Source organism: Amia ocellicauda, chromosome 23, assembly GCF_036373705.1.
Source record: "Amia ocellicauda isolate fAmiCal2 chromosome 23, fAmiCal2.hap1, whole genome shotgun sequence".
Classification (NCBI taxonomy): domain Eukaryota; kingdom Metazoa; phylum Chordata; class Actinopteri; order Amiiformes; family Amiidae; genus Amia; species Amia ocellicauda.
Window position 1 is genome coordinate 21,226,314 of NC_089872.1, and position 21,234 is coordinate 21,247,547.

General features: G+C 55.0%; 1 protein-coding gene across 1 annotated transcript; it reads left to right on the forward strand.

Annotated features, from left to right (window-relative positions):
• Nucleotides 1–236: 236 nt before the first annotated feature.
• Nucleotides 237–20,068, forward strand: foxn2b (forkhead box N2b). The gene is made up of 6 exons (XM_066696616.1): nucleotides 237–624; nucleotides 10,570–11,144; nucleotides 14,182–14,306; nucleotides 14,738–14,793; nucleotides 15,048–15,116; nucleotides 16,125–20,068. The coding sequence occupies exons 2-6, from the start codon at nucleotides 10,584–10,586 to the stop codon at nucleotides 16,652–16,654; spliced, it is 1,341 nt and encodes a 446-aa protein (XP_066552713.1). The 5' UTR covers nucleotides 237–624; nucleotides 10,570–10,583; the 3' UTR covers nucleotides 16,655–20,068.
• Nucleotides 20,069–21,234: the final 1,166 nt, after the last annotated feature.

Consider the following 21,234-nt stretch of genomic DNA (forward strand, 5'->3'; position numbering starts at 1 on the left):
GCCGCTGCTGCCTGCGCACTTCAGATAAACGCTTTATCCTCCGCTCTCAGAACTGCCGACAGGACTTCCCCGCCAAAATGACGCACAAGAACCTTAATCCCGAGCTCGTGATTGGCCGCCGCCCTGCCACGCGCCGCTGTTCCCGGCCCGCGCCGCCCCCCCTGCGCCCCCCCAGCAGGGGCAAAAACCAGGCGCTGAATAGCGTGCGACTGAAAATAGCAGTCACCATCAGAGACGGGGAAAAGGGAACAGAAACAGACTGACAGCGGAGGGCGGGCACTGCAACTGGCGCCATTCTGTGTCCGGGCCACGGCTCCGGCTCTGCAGTGGCGTGGAGGCGCCGCTTGAGCCGCAATGGCGCTCGCAGGGGCCCCAGTTGCAGGCGCGCCTGTGTCCGCGGGGCGGCGCTGCGGCAGCTGCCGGGGCGGCGACGGGCGGCTGTGATTGGCTGCAGCGGCCTGTTGCCGTGGCGACGCGGGGGCTGGCGTGCGGGGCGTGCGGGGCGGCGCGCGGCGGTGCGGGTGCAGGAAGCAGCTGCTGATCTCTGACACGGAGACGCGGGCGGCTACAGGCGATACTGTACAGGCGCTGCCATATTGCCACACGGACGCGGCGTGCATGCATGTAAGTACCGGGTTTCTCCGGCTCGGAGGCGGGGGGGCGGGAATCCGCTGGAATAAAGACCCGGGGGGGAGTGCGTGACGCGGGCGGCCGGGCTGCGCGCTGCCCCGGACCGCCTGTGCGAGAAGAGCGGCTCGGCGCTGGAGGGACGCCGGCGTCGCGTCTCTGTCGGGGGGACACTGTGCGGCGCTTCCCCGGCGCTGGGTCTGGGTCCGGGGCTGCGCGTCCCTTTGTTGCGGGTTGGAGACGTCGGGTGCGATAGCTGGGACAGGCGTGTGTGTGGCATGTGTACGAGCACACGTATGTGCCCAGAATAAGTTGCTCGGGCAGGAAGCGGCTGCTCTGGGTCTGTGTCTCGTAGTCGAGAGCTGCGTCTGTGGGACTTTCCGACAGGCCGACCCGCCAGCCCGCGCCGGCCGGGGCTTGGATGTGCACAACGGACCCCAACCCTGAGTTTACAGCCGGGCTGGGGTAGCTGTGCAACCCGGGCTCGCTACACTGTAACAGGGCTGCCTTTGTGTGTGTCGGTCATTGAAGAAGACCCAAACAGACACACACACACACACACACAGACACACTCACACACACACACTCACACAGACACACACACACACACACACACACAGACACACTCACACACACACACTCACACAGACACACACACTCACACACACACACTCACACACACACACTCACACAGACACACACACACACACACACACACACACACACACTCTTGGACTTGGGAGGCCGGCCGGCCGCTGTGGCGCAGTGTATCCGAGTGACAGACACGTGTTCGGGCAGCGCGGCGGGGCTGGGAGAGGCCGGCCCGCAGGCTCCCTGTACCGGCCCGTCCCAGGAGGATGTAACCCCCTTGTCCCAAACTGTTTTTCCGGTGTCTGTACCGGGACGTGGAGGCAGAGGTGACACCGCTGTGTGTCAAATGCCTCCACTGTCCCCCACAGGAGCGTCTTTGTCTCGACTATATTAGGGTTCAGAACCACCGGGGGTCTGTCCCTCCGTCCTGCAGGTTCAGTGCGCCCTGTCTGTCTGTCTGCCTGTCTGCCTGCCTGTGTTTACCGTCCCGTCCTCTGTCTGTCTGTCTCGCTCGGCGCTTCTGCTCGTCTGTCTTTGATGTTATGTAACCCGCTACATTGACGCGCCGCCACAGAGGGGCCTGGGCATGTGCTGACGGTGCCAGGTCGGGCGCCAGACGGGCACTCTGTCCGAATGACGTCCCGGCGTGGCTGCCTGTCCAGAGAAGTGCCAACGCGTGTATGCTAATTACCAAAGCCCACTTTTGACCACTGCAGCACCTGTGTGTCCTTGTGAGGTCGGACTACTCGATTTGAGGCGGACCTGTGGAGTACTGGCCATGGCAGCATCGCTCTGGGCTTGAGGTGGTGGTGGGCGCTCTGAACCTGAGGGACTGATCTGTACGCCTGGCAGGGTGTAAGATCTGAGCCCGTGATGTAAGAGTGTCACGGGTTTGAAATGCATGCCAATCACAGTGGCTTTTTCTTTCTTTTTTAACTCCCGCCAGTTACAGTCAGACAGTGCAGGGATACGTTGCTCACCAATCCCCGTCCCGGGCCAGAGGATGTCAATAAACAAACCCTCGTTATCTCCTGTCCCTCTCACTCCCCCGGTGTTTGCGGTTGTTGCACAAGCGCACAGTCACCGGAGTACCTTTGCCCCGGGTCCGTACCGAGCTGTTTCAGGGTCCCTCTGCGTTTCGGCTATCCGGTGCCTTCAGCAGATGTTGCTCGCTTGACGCCCACGCGGATAACCGACCCGGGGGGCCGGGGCCGGGGAGGCGCACCGAGAGAGAGGAGGGAGACTTGTGCACCACATGATTACCTGGAATGTTATCCGGACTGGAATGAGTTTTCATTTGAGCCATCTGGTGAGGTGCTTCTGCCGTGCCATGTCAGGAAAGCACATGCCTCCCCCCCCACCCTGTTTGATCAGTGGCGTGTGTGTGTGTGTGTGTTCTCCTGTGCAAAAGGTTACTTTTTTTATACCACCGAAATAGAAACTGAATTTGCTCTCTTTCTGAAGCTGCCCTGTGATTATGTCTTGCACTAAAAATACACCCTGAGAGTGCGTGGTGCGCTCTGGTTTCTGCTGGGGCCGGCGTGAACGCTTTGGACTGAGTGCACTTCGCCCGGCAGAGCTTTATTACAGCAGGGCAATTGTGGCAAGGGTGACAGAATATGCTCCGCTTTCAAATGACTTGTTGATGTTGTCGTTCTTGCTGCTGCTGCTGCTGTTTCCTGTGGCACTTTGCTCGACTTGTCAGGCCGTCGTTTTCTGAGTTTTGTTGTCTTGTGTGCCATGGTTGAAGGTACGGTGGGAGCAGCAGTGCCGTGTGTCGATACCCCCCCCCCCCACTTCCCATACTGGCTGGCCTCTCCGGTTTCTCGGCAGCAGATTATGCAAACGAGATCTCCCTTGTGGTGAAATGCTAAAGACTCGGTGTTGTGCGAATATCACGTGTGCGTCATTTTAATTCCACACAAGGAGGAACTTTACAATCAATTCCTGCCCTTAACCATCTGTTTTTCAATAATCACTCCTTAAATAATCAATTCATTCACATTTTTCTTCCATCTGTATATTGATATACAGATGTGGAGTATCGGTGGTCTGCTCGGACTGAGTCTGATGTCAGCGTGGAAAATGAATCGTGTCTTACTTCTGACTGCTCTGCTTTTCAGAGATCTGTGCTCAGGGGTTTGCAGAGGGCTTTTTCTGCGCACTTTCTCTGAGAGGACAAGTTCCAGTGTTGTGCGAATAGTGGGGGTGCTTATTATTTGTTTAAATTGTGCACAGAAAGTCAGAGACAGTGCGGCTCGCTTCTTACCATCTGTACTTCATCTAGAAAACATCACTTTCATTTAGAAGGCTGTAGATTTGTACAGTTACACACATTTACACTTTTTTAAATCCATCAGCTCTGTTGCCAGTTGCACTCTGGCTGAACAGACCTCGACCGATCGACACCAAATGTATTTTGAGCGTGTTTTTTAAATCGCCCCAAACAGGAGGCCTCCCCCCCGGCACGGAGACCCTCTCGGGATTATGTTGCTCGTTTTCCACGCGTTTACTGCAGAGGATTAAGAGAAGACCCGGGTTTTATTAGAGAGAGAGAGAGAGGGTGAGAGAGAGCGTGAGAGAGAGAGAGAGTGCCTGCGCTGGGGGATCGTGTTGGCTGCTGGCAGTGAGGACTGATAGGCTGGCTGTCGGAGGCCGTCTCTGTTCAAGGCCGGGCCGACTGGCTTTTCCTGTTGTTGCCGTTCGCTCTGAAGTTGTGACCTAAAATGGTTGAGATCAGCAGCTCGGCTCTCGGCGACGGGGAAGCAGCCCTTCGTTCTTTAAAACCCGACGGCTGTGGTTTTGAACGCCTATTAACTCCAAATAGATGGCTTGTTTGTTTGTTTGTTGGCTGGTTTGTTTATCTCGGGAGAGCGCTGCTTGTGCACCGCCTGCCTGTCACACATTTGATCTTATTTTAAAAGTGCAAAATCATTTGTGTGTCTTGTCTTTTTTCTTGCGTCTCCCCTCGGGTTCCCTGTGAGATTGTGCCGAGACCGCTCCGCTCCAGGGTGCCGGGCTGCCGAGGAGCCGCGGTCTCCCCTATCCTCCCTCTCTGCGCTCTGTCCCCCTGCCTTCGCTAAATCATTAGATGCCCTTTGTTTTCGGACTGTGATTTTGTCCCCCATAATGACTCCAGCTGTACACATTCTTCATCTGCAGGCGACAGCTCTCGCGTTCCCCCCTTTGCCCCCCAGGATTGTGTTTTTTTTGTGTTTGTGCCTGAAGCCTCGGCCAGGAGGCGGCCCGGCCCCCGGGGGACCGAAATGCTTTAGTTGTCTTGGATACGTGACATCACGGCGTGGTAATCGAGTGGAGGCGGCCGCCCTGAATTTGGGTTGCAAATACGAGTTGCTCTCTGGCCTGGGAGCGTCTCTCCACTCCTACCCCCCCCAGAGGAGGCAGAGTTTCGGAGCGGGACCGCGTGCCTGTGGGGGTGGGGGTGAGGGGGGTCTCGGCATCCCTGTGGACAGAGCGGCGGGCCGGAGAGTGCGCTGACCGCGGCCCACTCCCCCTCTCAGGGCCGGGGGCTTCGGGGTTCTCTCTCCTAATTGGTCACCGTCTTTATGCTGAAGTCTGTCGCTCTCTCTGTCCTTTGAAAGGGGGATTTGAGACCCCTTTCAGTCCTCGCTGCGTCATTAGAGCCGCCTCGGTTATCTGAAAAGCTTTGCTAATGGTCCCCCCCCGGCTTTAATTGAGGAGAGGTCCTGCCAACGCCCAGTGTCGCGGCACAATGGGGCTTTGTGTCGGACACTTCTGGCTGAATAAAAGCGGTTTGTTTAATTGAGCCGGGTTTGCGGGGAGCGGGATCCGGTGCAGACCTGGCTGTGCACCGTATAGTGAAACCAGCGGGCGCACGGGGGGAACCCTGTTGCACTACAAGGACAAGGGCGTCTGATAAGAAATAAATAATACTACTACTAATAATAATAATAACCCTGTGCTGAATAATGCACACACTGTTCATGGCTTAAGAATGTGAGGTTTTTGTTTTAAAACCACAGTTTTCCTCGGACACACTTCTGAGTGTTTGACAGTCAAGAAAGGTGCTTGTTTGATTTACATTTCAATGGTCACTCACCCAATCTGCATATTTGTTAATTAGTTTTGTTTGTTTACTTATTGTTTTGAGGACTTTAGTCTCCATATCAAATGCAGGGGGCGAACATTTCGAGCAGGGCCCGTCCCGGCCTTGGTGTCATGCGACGGTGCTGAAAGTGTTACGCAGTGTGTGAAAGAGTGTCGTGTCGTAAACGTCTCAAATTCAGTTTTGTAAAAGCATTCACAGATACAGTAACGATAGAAAGGGAACAAAAGTCAAATGAATCTTACAGATGTGCAGGCGCTTCCAGAACTACATAAGAGGGTTTTGTCTCGGCACTGCCTGACCAAAGTGTTGACTTCGGCCTCATAGAACACCTCTGGGATGATCTGGAATAATGAGGCACTGCAGAGGCCCATTAGTCTGACTGCGCTGCGTTTGGGGCCGGGCAGGGCTGATAATGTAAATGGATGCCTTCTGGTATTTTCTGCTGTCGCAATCTTGTGGTAATAGAGTGCAGAGTAGTTGTTAGCATATGAATAGTCGTCTTTTCTTTCTTTCTCTTTTTAGGGATATAAATAGCGTCCTGTTCATGCATTGTTATGAAATCCATCTTAGTTATTGCATTAGCATTATCTTTCACTGTGGAGAATGTGTGTGTGAGAGAGTGTTTTAATTGGCAGGTGAAGTCAGACTGTACCGCGCTAGATCAGGGCAGAATCTCTTAAGACGTAACGCACCCATTCACGCGAGCTGCCACGGCCTCGGCGTCTGCTCGTGCCCGTCTGACGGTTGGCATTTTTAAGCAGCGTTAATTGCACTCAGGGAAGGTTTGCCCTGGTTATGTAACGGCGCCTAAGATCCACAACGGAGTGAAACCTGTGTAGATCGAAAGGCTCTTTGCGTTGATGACCCAGGGCCGTTCACTTGCTGCAGGGTGTTGGGCTGTAGTGGGAGCGCCAGGTGGCCCCCTGGTACCGGCAGATTAATCTATAATCTAATTAATTCTCCTCTCTGAGCTTTTCTAATTGTACACACTTCTGTATCTCTGGTAGTGTGTGTGTGTCTGTGTTTCAATATTGCATGGCAGCCGTGCAGAATCACTTCTCCATTACTGTGGGTGGGCAGGGCAGTGTGGCTCCACGGCCCAGAGAGCAAGTTAGTCCTGCGCCACTCATTTGCAAGTGTTCCTGCGGTGTTTGTTTTGATCAAGTAGCCTTTAAAGTTCCCCGCGCCAAACGGGACCGTAGACCCGTCTGAAAGCACGGCCCGGTGAAGCTCGCCAAAGCTGGAGGAACTGATCTGACCTCCGGGGGCTCGGAACTGTTAATCGCCCCGCAGAACCGCGAGAATGAGATGGGATAAATAATTGTGAGATCAATCTGCTCTGGTAAACGGACACCTCTGCAGATTGCCTTCCCAGGGCGAGGTAATAGGCCTTGCGCATTGAGCAGCAATGCAGGAGCTTTAGGGGGTAAGAAAACTTCTCCACATCCCGGTTTAGTATTCGATGCGTGTCGCGTTCCGTCCACAGCGTTCTGTCATTGGTCTTCTGAAATGCTCTTGAAAAGACCTGGCTGCTTCTTTCGGACGGGCCGGACGTGGCGTCGGTTAAAATGCATCAGGTGTCTCTCTCCATCTTCGCGCGGCTAGTGTCGGTGGTGTTCCTGGGGATATTGTATGCAAAACAGGAAACGCAGATATCCATTTGCCCGTTTCCTCCGAGTGAGCGGGATGACCTCGCTGCCTGCCTGTCAGCCGCGCTCCCCGTGCAATCCGTCTGTGTCACAAACATTGGAGCTCCTCGACAGCCTGACGGGGCCGGGACTGCAGACGAGGGGGAGGTTAAAGCGGGACGCGAGAGGGGTGTCGGGATGTCGGCGCGACTGTGAAAGTCGTTACGCCGGGTGGGAGATGGTGTTGCGGAAGTGCCCGGGACAGTTCTGTGGACTCGGGGAGAGTGGGGTCAACACTGGGAGGGTGGGTCAGTCATTGGCCATCAGGCCTCGGTCAGGTAAACGAGCGCAGGCCTGGGGGAGGAGAAGACTGCAGCCGGTCTGGTGTCTGTCCGCTCGGCCCACGCGGCGCAGGGCTGCCGGTAGCGCTGCACTGACACTCCGCGGCTCGTGAGATTAGGCTCTTCAATTATTAACCTCCAGCGTTTGCTCTCATGTATAATTCAAGGGCCTCCTCCCCAGTCCTGCCTCTCCCCTCGCAGTGACTGTTTACAGTCCACAGGGTCAGGACAATTTGGGAGCTCCTGTGCAAACGGCTGCCCCCCCACACTGCAGCGCTCAGGATAGTACAGGACAGGACGTCCCCAGACACTCTGCACAGTCCAGCTCACCGCGCTCTGCGCTCGATCCCGGGGGGAGGCGTTCCTCAGGGTGGCGCTGGCCCTGTGTGTTGCCGTGCTGTGCCCCGGGGTTGTTCTTCGCACAGTACAGGAGCTGGCGTCTCATCGCAGACCCCCTGGGGGCTGCTCAACTCCTGGCAGCCATTTCCTCCACTTTATTATCATCGCGACCGACTTACTTTCTCTTTCTGTTCGGTTTAGTGATGTTTTCAGATCTGACTCTCGGCACTAAGCTGTAGTCTGTCGTGGCGCTGTGCACTGCTGTCTCTGTGCTGGAGAGGATTGCACGCTGACACGGGTCGGCTCTGTGCAAGACACGGGCCTGGTCCTGGCGGTCCGTCAGCTCCCGTTTTACACGCCGCCACTTCTGTTTGCTCCGGTTGTTCCGTAAAATTGATTTGAGCCTAACCGATGCTGTCAGATCCACTCGGCCGAGCGGCGCATTCTGGTTTGGGAGCCCGGCTGCGTGTGGGGAGGTGTGCGGCTCCGCCGGGCCCTGGGTCGGTCCTCCGCAGCGCTCGGCAGGGCCAGGGGAGGGCTGGGGGGGAGGGGAGGTTGGTGGATCAGGCTTCACTTGTACTTTTACCTCTGAATGCTGGTCTCGGCACTTATTGATCGGCACATATCAGACTCCCTCCCTCCCTCTCCCTGCTTGTGCACACTAGCCTGCCTCTGTGTCCTGAACCCGTACTGAAGTGGGGGTGTTTTCAAATGTTTCGGATCAGGAGAGACGGGCTCCTGATGCCGTTGCTGGTTCTGATTCTGGCCACTGCATCTTTGGTTAGTCCCCAGTCCCCTCCCCCTGTGTCCTCCTACTACACAGCCCAGCCAGATGTGTTGATTAATTAATTAGTTGCGTTACTGTGATGGAGTGTTTTGACACTGGGTGTGTCGTCACTAACGGGCAGAACTGCGCGCTGAGGAACACTGTGATTGCTCTCCAGCGCTGCAGAATAAACACTCAGTCAATTACGGGTCTTCTGTTGTATGAATAAATTTAGTGTTTGACCTGTTGAGGTTAGACTGAGTCTTTCCCGTTGCATCGCACCACTCTCTCTCCCTCTCTCACACTCACTCCCTCTCTCGCACCCCGCTCTCTGTCTGCGTCTCCCGCTGTGCACCCCGGGGTGAGACAGGCCGGGAGCCCGTCTGTCCTCTCTCTCCTCCGTTCTGTGCAGAGGGCCGTTAGTGTGGTGATTGTCTCGGTGCCGCGGCTTTGATGGAACAATCGCACCGTTAATGGCTCTCCGGCACCGCAGTGGGAACGGGGCTCTGGACTGTGCTGTAGGTGTGCAACACACTCAAGCACACACACACACGCGTTTAGTTTGTAAAGATAGCTGCATTAAAGTCCGGTATGTGTGTGTCTGCCAGTGAGTGCAGGTGTGTGAGACTGTGCCCGGGTGCGTCAGTGTCGAGGGGATGCAGTCAGTACGCGCTGGAGCACGTTCCTCCGACGGCTCGTCTCTCGTGACGCCCCTCAGCCCCAGTAGAGCAGCCGCTCCGGCGCTGCGACTCTCTGACGGCCCTTTGCAGTTGAAGGCAGTTGATTGAATCAGAGACTCTCACAGCACAGTGTGCGAGTGAATGAGTGTGTTGCTGTGTTCTGACACCACAGACTTCCTTCTCTTCTTCCTCTGTGTTTTCTTGTTGTGAGTCTGAGTCTTCTGGGGAGGAGAGGCTGCTTCTGTGCGGTTGTGCAGTGAGTGGAGCCGACAGCTCCTGAGGGCCGTGAATCACCGCCAGGGCTGTGCGCTGTCTCACACGCCGGAGTGAGCAGTCCGCCATTGCGGCCCGCTTCCTGCTTCCTGGGTTAGAACGGGCGCCACCCGGGGGTTCCTGTCACCCTCTTTGAGATGCATCTTCATCTCCACGGCCAGACGGACATCCTCCTCCTCTCCAGGCCCATGTCCCTCCGATCTCCCTCCTGTCTCGGCCTGGTCCCGGTCTGACCCAGATACACAGCGGCACCCTGCCCCCCCCGGCAGCAGCTCTGACCCGGTCCCGGAGAAGGCCACGGGAGGGAGCCGGGCCCGGTCCACAAGCTGCGCTCCAACACCCGCCGTCTCCGTCCTTGAGTGAGACTTCAACGCGGTTTTCTGGAGGGACAGAAAGTCAAACACTTTTTTGGCTGGTGGACAGCGGGTCACCTTGGGTCGAGCCGAGCTGCGGTTCTTCCCCGGTCCAATTTGCTGCAGACGGTCGCAGAAACCGTGGTAGAAACTTGTGTGCGATCGGTGCGCCCAACTTCTCCCATTTCTTCATACAGAGGCGTTCATATAGTTCATAATTGTTTTCAAGAATAAATAAATTGTAAGACTGCTGAGGTGTGTTTGTGTTTGTGTGTTAAATCAACGTTCAGAGACGAGGAAATGTTCCTGGGATTTCTTTAATTTAGCTTTTTAATTCAATTTGATATAAAATTACATGGCACTTTATTGCGGGGTGGTGAGTCAGACGTTGAGTCATCGTGTGGATCAGACCCAGTTCGGTGAGCAGAATACCAATGATGTCTCCCTCTTCATTTGAGACGCGAGTGGAAGTGTGTTACGGGCCTTTGTTCAGCCTCGTGCGTGTGCATGCGTGCGGTTCCTCGCCTCGCTGTGCGTGTGTTCGCTCGTAACCCTCTCCGGTGTGTAAACGTTCCTCCACTTCTGAGCGTTTCCTCGTGATGAATCGCGTAGGATGCGCATCGTCTCGGCTCCTTTGGCGTCTCCCTCCGATTTACCGCGCCTCTCCAAACTTAAGTGAAGTGTGTCTCGATGCCGTGATGAGGAGAGTGCTCACCACACGCATGTTCGTGGACGCCTGTGCTTCTCTGTCTGTCCATTTACCTCTGTCTGTCTGTTTTTAAACGCACACTGGTATGAGGACACGATCACGAGCTGCACCTTAACGCTTCTCTTGTCCTCTTCTCCCCCCCACCCCACCCCTCTTTGTTCGGCGCCGGCAGATCCTCCTGGTTTGATGGGTCCTATAATCGGGATGTCTCCAGACAAGAAAGCGGAGTCCCCGGGGCTGCAGGAGCGGGCCGGCGGGGGCTGCGGCACCAGCACCCTCCCCGAGGCCGAGAGCGCCGCCAGCCCCCGCGCCACCAGCCTGGACCGTGGCCCCGGCGCCGACGACGAGGAGCTCACCAACCTCAACTGGCTGCACGAGAACCTGCTGCAGAACTTCACGCTGGGGCCCGAGGCGCAGCCCAGCGGCAGCCCCCTGTTCGACATCGAGGGGGACGGCGCGCCCAGACCCGGCCTGTCCTCCTCGTCCTCCCCGTCCTCCTCCTCTTCGTCCCTCGCCGGCCAGGAGAAGGACTTGCTGAAGTCCAAGCCGCCCTACTCCTTCAGTCTTCTTATCTACATGGCCATCGAGCAGTCGGCCAACAAATGCCTGCCGGTCAAGGAGATCTACAGCTGGATCCTGGAGCACTTCCCCTACTTCTCCAGCGCGCCCACGGGCTGGAAGAACTCCGTGCGGCACAACCTGTCTCTCAACAAGTGCTTCCGCAAGGTGGAGAGGAGTCTGGGCAAGGTGAGGAGACCGTTGGTGTGTCCTGTAGCTGCAGTTGTTGTTGTTGTTTTTTACGTGCTCTGGAAGCCCGTTGTGGGACATTCCTCGGCCGGACGGGGCACAAAACCCTGGGCGTCAGGCTGAGGGGCTCCGGGCCGAGAAATGTGAAGCTGCTGACTTCACTGAATCCCGATTAACAAAATCACTGTGTCAAGGTCAGGTCCCTCGTTAAGTTGAGTGAGGGAGAGAGATGGATAGGTGGAGGGAGGGTTCGGGTTTCAACACACTGATTTCAGTCAGCGAGGAGGCGGTGAGATTTTCTGCCTGTTTGTGAAACAGGATAGGGTCGCTTCCTGTGTGTCTCTGGCTCTGCGTGTGTCTCTGTGTGCATCTCTGTGTGTGTTGCTGTGTGTCCCCGTGTCTTTGTGTGTCTGGGTGTGTTGCTGTGTGTCCCCGTGTCTTTGTGTGTCTGGGTGTGTTGCTGTGTGTCCCCGTGTCTTTGTGTGTCTGCGTGTGTTGCTGTGTGTCCCCGTGTCTTTGTGTGTCTGGGTGTGTTGCTGTGTGTCCCCGTGTCTTTGTGTGTCTGGGTGTGTTGCTGTGTGTCCCCGTGTCTTTGTGTGTCTGGGTGTGTTGCTGTGTGTCCCCGTGTCTTTGTGTGTCTGGGTGTGTTGCTGTGTGTCCCCGTGTCTTTGTGTGTCTGGGTGTGTTGCTGTGTCCCCCCGTGTCTTTGTGTCTCTGGGTGTGTTGCTGTGTGTCCCCGTGTCTTTGTGTCTCTGTGTCTCTGGGTGTGTTGCTGTGTGTCCCCCACATGTCTTTGTGTCTCCGTGTGCATCTCTGTGTGTGTTTTTGTCCTCCCTGTCTCCTACTTCTTGCGCGCTGCTTTCCTGTGGCCCAGCCTGTGTCGGGGGCTTCCCCCTGAGCTCAGACTCCTGAAGGCATCACTAATTGGAGGTTCAGTTGCCGCCCCCCCCGGCGCGCGTGTCACATACGGCGCTACACAGAGCGCAGAGGAATCTCTCCGCCTCCGCTCCGTGGGGCCGCTCTCTATGCGGCGCCGGTTTCCCGGCAGTCAGCTGGTGTCGCAGCGGCGCTGGTGTCAGGTGACGGCCTGGTTTCTGTTGCCATGGCGACGTTTCTTCCTTCCTGTTTACGAGCCGCGGCTGATCTGAGTCGAGAAGACAGGCGGCTGTGAGCGGTGCTGTCTGAGCGCTGACAACACTGTCTCTCTCTCTCTCACACACACACACACACTGTCTCTCTCTCTCTCACACACACACACACACTGTCTCTCTCTCTCACACACACACACACACACACACACTGTCTGTCTCTCTCTCTCACACACACACACACACTGTCTGTCTCTCTCTCACACACACACACACACTGTCTCTCTCTCTCTCACACAGTCTCTCTGTCTCTCTCTCACACACACTCTCTCTCACAGTCTCACTCTCTCTTTCACACACACACACACACTGTCTCTCTCTCTCACAGTCTCTCTCTCACACACACACACACACACACAGTCTCACTCTCTCGCACACACAGTCTCACTCTCGCAGACAGTCTCACACACAGTCAAACGCATATACTCTTACACTCTCTCACTCTCACACACACACACACACATCCTCTGCTTCCTGTTTTCCATAAAGCCGGACTGAGACACCGGGCCCTGATTGCAGCTTCCTGACCGTCTCTGCTTCGGTGTTTCACAAACTCACATTTATAACGAACTGTGTTTGTCCATCTAATGCAATACACCAGGCACACAACAGAGCCCGCCCCAACACGGCCACGTCGGACGGCTTGTCCTCGAGACGGGTCCCTCTGTGTCTCTGCAGGTGGCCGGGGGTATTTTTTGCGAGAAGACGCGGCCGGTGCACCACTTCACTTCTCGCAAACAAAGCTGGTGACAAAAATAGGTGACGTCTGAAGGAAATTTCACGTCTTGTTTACCACAGTAATAGTGTCATTGTGTGGGGCACGGAAACTTCAGTGGGTCTGCGCGAAAAGACGCTTCGGTTTCGTTCCACAGACGCTGCCAGACGTTTCTGCTCCACTGCTGTGGTTACTGAAGGAGAACCAGAAGCCGTTTTTTCCTCTTCCGGTTTCTGTCGCTTCTGCACCTGAAACTGCAGCTCCGTTATTATTATTAATAATAATATTAATAATAATAATAATAATAATAATAATAATATTATATCATTTTTGGGGGGTATTTTGTTTGAGATTAACCAGAAGTCTGAGTGTTGAATTTGCATGCCTGTTGCTATGTGAACCGATTCCCCCACAATGCCACCGCGTGCTTCTGCGTGTGGTCGCGTGGGTGGGCCTGTGTGAGCCCAGCTGCTCCTCTCCCCCACCACAGTGTGCATCTGAGCATTTCCCTGTCGTCCATCAAGGTGCTGTCACCCGAGAGGCATTTGTGAACGTTCCCAAATTGTCTCTTCAGCCTCTCTGTGTGAAGAAGTGTCTCCTGTTTTCTGTCTTGAATGCCTTGAAGCCCAATTTCCATTTGTGTCCCGGGTGCGTGTGTCCCTGCTGATCTGGAAAAGCTCCTCTGGTTTGATGTGGTCGATGCCTTTCATGATTTTGAAGACTTGGATCAAGTCCCCACGTAGTCTCCTCTGTTCCAGGGTGAAAAGGTTCAGGTCCTCAGTCTCTCAGTAGGACATTCCCTTCAGACCTGGAATAAGTCTGGTTGCTCTCCTCTGAACTGCCTCTAGAGCAGCGATATCTTTCTTGAAGTGTGGAGCCCAGAACTGTCCACAGTATCCAGATGAGCTCTAACTAGTGCATTGTACAGTCTGAACATCACTGCCCTTGTTCTCAATTCTACACTTTTGACAATATACCCTAGCATTGTGTTTGCCTTTTTTATTGCTTCCCCACACTGTTTGGATGGAGAAAGTGAGGAGTCCACATAGACTCCTAGGTCTTTCTCATGCATTACTTCATCTAGTTCTATTCCTCCCATAGTGTCATTATAGTGGACATTTTGTTGGCGTCTCTCCTCCTGCGTTCTCATGCGTCTGTGTCTCTCTCTCCTCAGGCCAATGGGAAGGGCTCACTGTGGTGTGTCGACCCAGAGTACCGGCCCAACCTGGTCCAGGCCCTGAAGAAACAGCACTTCCCCAGCGCCCACGCCTTCTGCACGCCGCCGGCCTCCCCACCCAGGTACTGTCCCGCGCTGAGCTCCCGAATCTCTCGCCTACACAAGCAGGACCCACCCTGAGCCCAGCACCCGGACCGGAAGTGCCATCTTTGCTCCACGGGCCGGACCTCGAGTAACCCTCCCCCACTCTCTCGCACCTTCATGCCGTGAAGTGCGTGTTCCCAGTGCCGGCGTGTTTGCTGCTTGGTCCGTGTGACTGAGTGTGTTGAAACTGAATGAAACAATAAAGCATCGCCTCCTCTCTGTTTCCAGTTTAAATTGTACAGTCTCCCCCTTGTGTTAATTAATTTAAACAAGAACAACAACCGGACAGTTTAAAGGCCCTAATCCCCCCCGTCTGTTGGACAGTTGGACAGTCCTGTGGAGATCCGCCCCCGTGTTTCTCTGCATTTTGAGCAGGATAACCTAAAAGTTCTGTCTCTCTCCCCCGCAGCGCGTCCTTCCCCCCTCGCCACCTCATCCCTCAGGACCAGGGCTGCTCTCTGAAAGGTAAGACCCTCGGGGGTGCGTCTCCGGCAGGGTGGGGTCAGGGTTCAGAGGTCAGGGGTCAGACAGGGGCGGAGTAGATGGGGCAGCAGCACTGGTCTGAGCCAGGCGGGGGTGCTGTTACACACCCCTACTGTGCGAGATAATGAAGCCCTTCACCCTGTACTTTTTGAAAGCAAAGATCATGTTTTCAGTCCGGACCACGGAGAGCGGACCGGGGATGCTCTCTAACGCGCGTTCTCTCCCTCTCTCCGCAGAGTCGGACATCGACGCGGCCACGGCCATGATGCTGTTGAACTCGGCCCCGGAGCAGCACCGAGACGAATGTAAGAGTCTCCCTCCACCCCTGCTTGCGCTGTTATCCGTCTTCTCTGCTTTTCTTTTGCTTTTGAAAAGATGTCTCTCTCCCCCAAAAACAATGAAAATAATGGGGTCTTCGTAAGGAAGGATAAACCATTTTTGTGGCAGCTTTTACTGAAATAAGTAAATAAATCGATAGATAAAAACAGTGACCTCCAAAATCTTTGAATCAAAGAGGACAGTCGTCAGTGCAGACCGAAGGATGGAGAGATCTGGAGAGATCCCGTGTGGAGGAACACTCCCAGATCCCTTTCCACGTGACACACGGGGCCTGGGACTGCTCCAGGTTTACTCAAGGTTTACACGGGTGCTCTGCAGGCTTTTACACTGGCCAGCCAATCCACACAGAGCAGCCAGTGCCGCTGTAGCGCCGGCCATTGAGAGTGCAACACCACGGCACCGGGAGCCGCAGGTCTGATCCCGGGTGTTGCCGGTTTGACTGGCCTCTCCGTTTCCTGCTCTTCTGTTGTGACTGGAACTGTTAAGGGAAGCGCAGATCTCCTGAATATTTCGGCACTTTATTTCCCGGTTGCTGCACAGAGCCGACTGCTCTCGGCATGGCCGTGACTGAGTCCTGCGGGGGCGTCTTGCTCTGCTCACGGTGGAGGGCTCTCCAGCTGAAGAGGCTCCTCGGTGCGACCGTGCCAGGGCCACTCAAGCCGGGAGGAATCCCTCAGGCTGCTGTTGACTCGCACTCCGGGTTAACGACGGGTCAATGGGACGCTGTCGCGGGTCGACACTTCTCTCCATTAGCGGCTTCTCTGCCGAGACGCGGTGCTTCTGTGACGCCCGGCCACTTCACTGTGCCGCCGCGCTGCCGGCACTCGTTAATGCGCTGATTACTGTGCAAATCTTGCTGCTCGTCAGTCAATCAGTGTTGTCAGTCAAAATGTCAATGTGTGTCAATATGTCAGTGTGTCAGTCAATCTTCCATGGCGTGTTCACTGACCTGTGCCGTGTCCATGTGTGTGCAGGTGCCCGGGCGGTGCAGGAGCGGCCCATGGACCTGTCCCGGCCGGAGGTGGCGGTGGTGAGCAGCGACCCGAAGGAGGACCACAACTACAGCGCGTCCCTCCAGCGCTGCGCCTCGTGCTGCAGCACCTCGTCCTCCGCCTCCTCGCTCTGCTCGCTGGACGAGGGCTGCCCCCCAGCCTCACGGGCGCGCCGGGCCGGCAGCGAGGGCTTCCACAGCGACGAGGACTCCGACCTGGCCGAGGAGCTGCAGGAGGCGCGGGCCCGGCTGGGCGAGGCTTCCTACGGGACGTCCCAGTGCCGGCCCCGCGCCGCGCCCTCCTCCGCCGCCGCCGCCACCACCAACGCCCCCTCTGCCAGCACCGCCAAGGGTCCCCCCGGGAAGAAGGCGCGGCGGGAGGCGAGGGCGGAGATCGACGCAGAGCTGCAGGAGGCGGCCGGGTCGCTGCTGCACCTGGCGGGGATTCGCACCTGCCTGGAGGCGTCCAAGCGCACAGCCAAGAGCAAGAGCAAAAAACTCGGCAAGAAATAGACTCCCTCCCACCCCCGAGACTCTCACTCACACCCCCCCTCCCACCTTCCGCCCCGGCTCATGTTCCGTGATTCAATCGATCGATCATGTTATTTTTATTTCCCACTGGATCCCCCTGCCCCCCCACACACACACTCACACACTTGGCAATATTATCGTTCACACGGGAGATCAAAGCCATATTGAGACTTGTTTTGGTTCTGGGACAAAAAACAAAAAAGAGGAGGAGGAGGAGGAGAGAATAGTCTGCGGACTAATCTTCTGGGTCTGTGAATCCGTTCAAGGGTCGTCCTTTTCTCGGACGAGGCGACGGAGGAGTGTCGTGAGCAGGACAGTTGCATGCTTCCTTCCCATTCACGTCTGTCCATATACAGTGAAATATTTATACCAGAGGACGAGTGCATGGATGTAAAATACGAGTCGGAGCCACCGTTCATCTTGTAGTTGTAGTTTGGTTTCTTCTATCGAGGTGTAAAACGAAAAAGAGAGAAGAAGTTGCCTTGGGTTTATTAGAAGACTTCTGTTATAGAGATATGATACAAAGAGAAATGCAATAATTATCCAAAACTTCATTTTATTTTTTTATCGGTTTTTCTTTGGTATTTCGGCGGGTTTTGCTTCGAGGACGGATACCATCCCGGGCTGCAGGCGGATCGGAGCGGCGCCGGGGTCAGATTGGGCAGCGAGAGTTTGGAATAACCCCCCCTCGGTTCCCCCAGGGAGATGTTTTCCAGCGGAGACGCCGGACCCCAGCACTGTGTGTCCAGAGAGGACTTTAATAAATAGCGTTTGGGGATTGGGAGTGCGTCTGCAGCCGTGAAGACCGGTCAGCTCCTGGCACTGTCCCGCGGCACAGGCGCACCCTGTGGTTCTTCTCGTTCTTATTATTTTTATTCTTCTTGTTGTGGGTGTTCATTTTTGTGTTTTTTTGTTTGTTTTTTGTGCAAACTGAAACAGGTAATTTTGGCAGCCTATCTGACCATTTCAGATCCTACTCTCAGATGCTATGCAAGGTGTGTTGAGGGGGTGAGTGGTCTCTGACAGGGAGGGGGTGCCAGCGGGTGTGTGCCTCGGGGGGGGTGGGGGCTTTGAGTGAGACTGGTGTGATTGGCACCAGAGGAGGAGAGAGCTGGACCATTAGTCTTCACTGCCAGGACTTCCGACACCTGAGTATTTCCTACACCAATAAAATATGCAAATAGAGAAGAGGGTCCAGGGGCGGTCTTGGTCTTGGTGGCCGGCAGGTTTCCCTCACGGGCTCTTTACAGTCTTCTTCACAGCTGTCCCCTGGTCTCTGATGCCAAAATGCGACCCGTCGGGGTGTTGTTATACAGTTTACTTGAAAGGTCGTTCCTGGTTCCTGCTGTGGCTTAGTGTAGCTGCCGAGTTTTCCTCTCCTCCAGCCCTCTGTGAAGGTCATGTGACAAGCGTGCCTCTGGCGTGAGGTGACTGAGGGTTGCGTTTGCATCACACGTGTGCTGTGGTCCACAGACGGGACACAGAGCAGGGTCCCTCACCGAAGAGGAGAGGAGAGGAGAGGAGAGGAGAGGGGGAAAAAAGACTAAAGGGACGAAATAAAGCCTCAGTTGTGATGTGAAGTCGAGGATGTCTGGTGTGAGTAGCTCAGCTGCCCGTGACGTGGCGCTGGGAGAATTATGAATGAATCCACTCTGCCCCTCAGCGCCACCCTGCTGCCAGGCTGAGCGAATTAGTCCAGACAGGGGAGCTGGGGCAGGGCTTCGGTCACTGCTCTCTGCCGCCCCCATGTGACGGACTCTCTCTCTCTCTCTCTGCCCGTCAGAGCCATTCTCACTGCCATACACCCCCCGCACAAAGGGAGTCGTGGGTGATCATGTTTAAATGTTTTTTTAAGTTGTATTATTGTTGCTGTTGTCGTATTTGCCTGTTTGCTGTCGACACAACCGCTGTGCGCTCGCTCTTCTCGCTGAGCCACAGGTGCCAGTCTCCCCGGGGTGAGGGCACGCCGGTGTGTGTGGGCGTGGAAAACGGCAGAGCGAATGACACGAAATGCCGGTGTGAGTTATGCAAACCAGATTCAGAAAAGTGTTTTTGTTTTGTTTGTTTGTTTGTTTTCTTTTTGTTTTAAACTGCCAGGATAGTCGGGTGACCTGTGGTTCACGACGGATAAGTGGGTTTGGGTTCCCAGTTTAAAGGTCTCATATCTGCGAGCTGGAACACAAGAAACAATCTAATTGCCTCGTCTCTAGCGCAGGTTACAAGGAAGAGCTGGCGGAGAGGGTTAGCCTTGTGTTCTGGTTACTGCAAAACCCGGTTGTGCTACAGGTTGGATTAGTGGCGAGGGCTCTGGACGTGTGAGTGTTGTGGGTACTGCCCCTCGCCCCAGAGATACTGCGGTGCTACCCTGGAGCAAAGGCACTTTACCACAGATTACTGCAGTAAAAACAACTATATAAACGGGAACCCATTTGACTTCTGTGAAATCAGACTAAAAATACAAACCAACCACAATCAATTCCTTTGCCGAAAAACAAGCCTGTCTGTGTTCTTGCCATAGCGTGATTATACTTCGACTGCCAAGAGAGAACCCGTGTGTTTTGAAATGGGCGGCCACGCCGGGGCGTCACAGTGCGTGTCACAGCGCCCAGGTCTCCCCTTTCGCTTCCTGGGTCAGTATTAAGCCACAGTGCCATTGGATAGTGGACCTGGGCAGACCCAAAGTTATTACGGTCCAGCTGGCACAAGCAGCTGTCCACGCCAGGTCCAGCCAGCCCCAACAGATTCTGATCTCATAGGTATTTATTTAAAACTATAGGTATTTATTGAAATCTAGAGGTATTTTTTAGAAATGTATATTTATAGTGGGTTTGTCGTTGGAACAGAACCCGTAGAACCTACAGGCGCGTCCGGTGTGATTGACAGGGCCGTGTCAGGCGACCGGAGGACCGAGCGCCTCACTCTGAGTGACCGTAGAGATCTTGAGCTGATGGAGCGTCCCGAGGGCTGCTGTGAGGGGCGCACTGATTGCGTGCGAGGGGCGTGGATTTCAGTGTATTGTAAGCTTTTGAGCATTTTCTAGCCAACTAGCCAGATGAACCAGGGTGGCTTTGTCATAGACAGTATTTGCCAGATAATTAGAAGCTGGTTAAGTGATATAGGGTTGGCATATGATGGTGATGATGATTATTTTTGTAAACTATAATTTAATAAAAAAAAATATAATTTCATTTTGTTATTTTTTTATGTTTAACTAACTAAAAGCTGCCAATCCACTATCAGTTTGCGTCAGTTGTCTGCCATGTCTGTTAGACAGACAAACCTTTGGTTTTTGTATGCTAACCTCTGTTAATAAAATGTTTATAAAGTTTATTTTCGCCAAAGATATGCAATTGCATTATATATGGTATTACTGAATAAAAAAATGTTCTTGTTTTACCATTTTTGTGCTGTCTTTTCTGTCTCCCCCCCTCCCCGGAATGAATTAATCGGCCAAGGAAGGATTTATATCGTGCAAGACGGACAGACACTCAAACCTGTTTTCGTCTCATTTTTCAACAAAACTCTCGGATGAGGCCGACGCACGCCTGCTCTCGTTCAATATTGATGGGGTGACGGTGCTGCTGTATGGGCTGCTAAGCAGTGGCTCTGTGCTTTAATTAGCCGGAGTGCATGAGGCGAGAGCCGGGCATGTATTATTCAGCAGCTTCTGAGCGCTCTGCTGTCGGCCGCTGGGTGCGCTGAGAGTGGGGCCCTTGGGAGCAACCGCCCTGCAGGGGCTGTGCGGCCCTTCGCCGTGTGACGCCATACAGAAGTGTGGCCTTGAGCCGCAACGGCAGTGAGGGGACGGGCGCTGCCACGGGGCCAGGTGGCAATGCGGTAAACCTATAGCAGGGGACGCAGAAGGCAGGCCCTGCTCATCCAGGCCGGGGGTTGGTTTTAATTGCAGGTACAGGAATAATTCATCTAATTAAGGGCTTGATAATTACAAGAGGCCGTGCATCTCGGAGGGATGAAAGATGCTGACCTTACAACACTGAGAAGAGCGAGCGGGGAAGCGTGGGGTTGCTGTTCGATCGGCACTCTGCCGCGGTGGCTGTCCGTGGCAACCGATGAGTCCGCGGTGGCTCCTGCTGTTCGTTGGCGGGGGGGCCCTGAGCAGGCGGCGCACGCAGCCCTAACGCAGTTCCCCTTTCTGCGCAGACGGTGCCGACGGAGGGGGTGGGGGGGGGTTGGATCGTCTTGTTGCCTCCTGCTTCATCAGACTTCCCCTCCGCTGGAGTCAGAGAGCCGGGCAGGAAACGCTGGCCAGCGTGGGTGGGGGAGGGAAGAGCGCGTGTGACTGAACAAGACGAGCCAAACACAGTGAAACAAAAACAACCGACATGTTTGCCAAACAGAGATGAGTCTGTCTGTCTCTCGTGTGTGTGGACTCATGGCTGTGACCTCTGACCCCGTGCCCTCGTCCTGGTCCCTCTTCCACCTCACAGAAGCCAGTGGGGTTCATAGTGATGCCACTTGGGTGTCTTTTCCCTCCACACTCCACAGTCGGCCTCGCCCAACCGCTTCATTAGCCGTCACCCCCCCACCCCCTCGTTAAGCCG